The 4,409-nt window shown below is 36.7% G+C and overlaps 1 protein-coding gene across 1 annotated transcript; it reads right to left on the minus strand.

Annotated features, from left to right (window-relative positions):
* Positions 1–3,472: 3,472 nt before the first annotated feature.
* Positions 3,473–4,172, minus strand: LOC102768465 (60S ribosomal protein L14). The gene has a single exon (XM_006770136.2). It carries the CDS (start codon positions 4,152–4,154, stop codon positions 3,522–3,524), a length of 633 nt encoding a protein of 210 aa, XP_006770199.1. The 5' UTR covers positions 4,155–4,172; the 3' UTR covers positions 3,473–3,521.
* Positions 4,173–4,409: the final 237 nt, after the last annotated feature.

The raw sequence follows: 4,409 nt of genomic DNA on the forward strand, positions 1-4,409 counted from the left end.
TCTCTGTTCTTATCTGTCATATTTTTTCCTATCAATTGTAAAGATTTGATTTACACATTCTATTCAATCACCAGCAAAGTATTCATTTTCAGCCAAAAGAAAAGCATTAGATACTGAAAGTAATAAGAAATGGTGCACACATGATAGAAAGTTGGTATATGGCCAGGGAACCTCCAACACAAGCATGTCATAGTTTGTATTGTCTTTCTCCACACCCTGCTTACTAAGGAGCTTCCCTTGAGGAAGGAGTTGTACAAAAGATAGCATCAACTTTAATTTGATCAGAACTGTCAGTGTAAGTATAACCAAAGATGAAAGAGATAAATGCTGTAGTTATTTATCTTAGATCTTTTCTCATCCCCACTCTGTATCTCTGGTTAAGATGATCTAGACCAGATTTGGTCAGAGAATGAGGGATCATTTCTACGTCCAGGACTTCTCAATCAATTTCAGCCTTGAGAGATCTTAGAATTGAAAAGGAATTGCCTCGGTTTCTTTGTCAGGTTCACCTCCAGCCTCTTGAGCCAAAATGAATTGTCTACCATCCAATTATTAGAACAACTTAATGGTTCTTTGTTATCAGTTCGACATCTTTAGTTGTAGATGACCACAAAAGAAATCCTGATTAGACTTTGGAAATAAAGACTGAAGTGGAATGGTGGCAATTACATTGAAATAAGTGCTTCACTGTACAGAAACTACCTTCTTCCCAGCCTTCTCATCTTTTGCCTTTCATGCTTGGGGAAATTCATTTTCAAGGTTGGAAAGTAAAATAAAATCTACACTTTACTAAAATGTTGTAATGCTTTGATTTAGCCAGAGAACTTTCTTTTTCAGTCAAATCCTATTTAAATATCCATAGCAACTCTACCTTTGCATATAGAAACTAATTCACAGATCACTGCTTTAGCTTACATTTAGGTACCAACCTTGAAGATGTCATAGCATTCTAATAAATTAAAACATTCCTTTGGTGTTACTATCAATGTTATACATCTGCTTCAGTCACAAAATCAAACTAGCAATTATTTCTAATTAATTAGAACATTTAGAAAAATTTGTAAATGTATAATGCGTTTGGAACCAATTGTAAGTCCTTAAAAGTTGGTCACTTTTGTTCTGTGTGATTAAAATCTAGTAAAGATTAAATAATAATTGACAAAAATTATAATATTGGCTTTTCCTTGTTTATGTACAGTCTAGAGAAATAGAAACCCATACAAATCAAGCAAGAAAAATCAAGTGCCAATTTTAATTTTTCTTTTGCAATAATTATCTCTACAGTTCTTGGAGTTTAGAATCATCTTTTAGAAGCCTATGTTGGGGCCTAAATATTCAGATTATTACAGACAAAATATTCTTATTGTTTCCAAATAGTATCATTTTATTCAGATATTTGAATAATAAATATCAATATAATTACAGCTTATCTTCTTCTAGCTAAAAAACAAACCAAAATACTAATTACTATTCCTCCTGAACTTCATTTCTAACCTCCATATTTATATGCTTCTGAACCTTTTCCAGTGCATCCAAATCTGTTGTAAGTTTTAGAAATAGTGCTGTCACTAAAGTCAGTATTAAATGTGGCAGGGAAAATGTTATCAGTCCAATTAAGAACACACTATTCATTATAAAATTTCCTAAAGCAATTGGATTGTAATAACTACATATATTTATGCAATTAATAACAATACTTTATAAACCTTTAAAAGACATTCTGTTTAATGTATAAAGCTAACTCTTTTTATTTTGGGGGAAAACACCATAATAATGGGCCATGGCAATTTCTAATATTGTACAATGCTTTATTTCTAATTATAACAGATCTTTAAGGAGATCAGATTTGCAAAAATCTCAGAGATCTTGTCCCACTTTCATATATTACCCTAAGTGCACTAAGATAAACTGTTTTGACCACATGGCAATGCCCACCCAAGTCCTTCACTTTAGACCCTCTCTCAGTGGGCCAAGACTACTGAGGTAACTACTGCTAGAGCCATAGATGCTACTTCATGATTCCGGGGGCGGGGGTTGGGGGTGGAGGGGAGACAATGGAGCCATGTTCACTCTTCGACAAAACCATAATGTTGTATTTTAAACTGCAAATAAATCCTACTACTTTGAAAACCAGAAGAGCCAGGTGTGGTAACATAGTTGTCTATCCATCTCTTTGGCTTGCTGGCCCCTAAGCAGTGTGGATGGATTATACAGAACTGCTCTTTTTGCTCTGAGCCTTCTCAATGAACAATCTAAGTAACATCCATGCCGAACCCTTGTCCCTGACACCTAAAACTTGAAGGAATTTTCCATTTGTTGTTTCGTTCATTGTTTCTCAAACTTTGTGTAAAGAGAAGCTATATTGAAATATCTGGATTCGAAAGAATATTTGCACCTCTATGTTCATTACAGCATTAACAAAAGCCAAGATTTGGAAACAGCCCTAGTGTCCATCAGTAGATGAGTGGATAAAAAAGTTATGGTGCATTTATACAAGAGAATACTACTCAATCATAAAAAAAGAAAATCTTACCCTTTGCTATAGCAAGGATGGACCTATCATGCTATATGTAATAAGCCAGTTAGAGAAAGACAAGTATCATATGATTTCAGTCATATGTGGCATCTAATGAAAAGAAATAAACTTACAAAAAAATAGAAACAGACTCATAGATAGAGAACATATTTACAGCTGTCAGGGGCGTGGGGTCGCGGGGCTAGGTAAAAAGGATGAAGTTATTAAGCAAAAAATATTAATAAATGAAAAAAAAAGCTGTGAAATACTACTTGGCCATAAAAATATAGAAATCTTACTTTTTGCAGCTACATAGATGGACCTGGAGAATGTTATGCTAAGTGAAATAAGCCAGAGAAATACCATATGATTTCACTGATATATGGAATCAAAGAACAAAATAAACTAATCAACAAATAGAAGCAGACTCATAGATACAGAGAACAGACTGACAGTTGTCAGGGGAGGGATTTGGGGGCTGGGTGAAAAAGATGAAGGGATTAAGCAAACAGCAACAACAACCTCATAGATACAGATAACAGTATGGTGATCTGTAGAAGAGAGGAAGGTAGAAGAGGGGAAGGCAAAAGAGGGTAAATGGGTATAAATGGTGACAGAAGACTTGACTCTGGGTGGTGAACACACAATATAATATACAGATAATGTATCATAAAATTGTACACTGGAAACCTATATAATTTTATTAACCAATGCCACCCCAATATATCAATATTTTCTTAAAAGGAACATTGATAACTTGGCTGTGACTATTAGACAGCCTCAGATCTTTTAATCATCCATTATTCTTCTCTCCTGTTCAATTGTAATTTCTCTCTGATCATTTTTTTCACAGTTTTAAATGTTCACACTAATATAATAGCACATATACTAAAAACAGAGGAAGAAATATCTGGAGAAATTTGTGTGTGTGTGTGTGTGTGTGTGTGTGTGTGTGTGTGTGTTAAAAAGAACCTTTATTATATGTTTATAGTAGCCCCACATGTTCTCATGCTTTCTTGCCAGATGCCTTGGGAGCAGCAGGTGCTTTCTGGGCTGGGGCTTTCGGACCCTTTTGAGCTTTTGGAGGTGCTGCCTTCTGGCCTGTAGGTTTCTGAGCGGGAACCTTGGCTGGAGCCTTCTTGCCTGCAGCGGTCACCTTTTTTGCTGGAACCTTTGCAGCAGCTGCTGCAGCTGCAGCGGCACCTTTAGCAGCAGGTGCTTTTTTGGGAGAAGCTTTCAGGAGAGCTGCCTTTTGAAGCTTCCTAACTTCAAGCTTGATTATTCGGTTCCTCATTTCCTTTGCCTTCATTACTTTGTAACAATCAAAATCTGTCATCTTGGCTTTCTTTTCTCTGGCTTCAATCTTCTTGGCCCATCTTGTGGCTGCCCATTTTGTATTGATGTTCTCCCAGGCTTTTCGAACATACTTCTGGAGGGCACTGTGTGGGAACTTAAGGATGAAGTCAGTGAGCTGCATGCATTTGAAAGGCATAGCCTGTCTCCTTACTTGAGTGCAAGGTCCATCAACCAAAGCCCTGTTCTGATCAATAACATCTATGATCACGACCAGCTTCCCGGCATGAGGCCCAAAGGAGATGTAGGCCACCCGGCCAACCTCCACGAAGCGCCTGAACACCATGTTGGCAGCGCTTGGCGAGAGCATCTGGAGAAATTTGAAGGAAATAAAGAACGACTTCAATCATGGGGAGAGATTTGTGCTTCCCCTCTCCTAAATTGAGATGGTTCTTTCCTCTGCTCAGTCACATTAAATATCCATATATCTCCAAAGCCTTAAAAGCTTTATCGTGTACAAGTGTATTGGGTTAGGCAACATGGTAAGATCTGAGCATGCAAACTTAAGATCAATATTTTCAGCATTAGTTTGTAACCATTA

Source organism: Myotis davidii, unplaced genomic scaffold (assembly GCF_000327345.1).
Source record: "Myotis davidii unplaced genomic scaffold, ASM32734v1 scaffold323, whole genome shotgun sequence".
NCBI lineage: Eukaryota > Metazoa > Chordata > Mammalia > Chiroptera > Vespertilionidae > Myotis > Myotis davidii.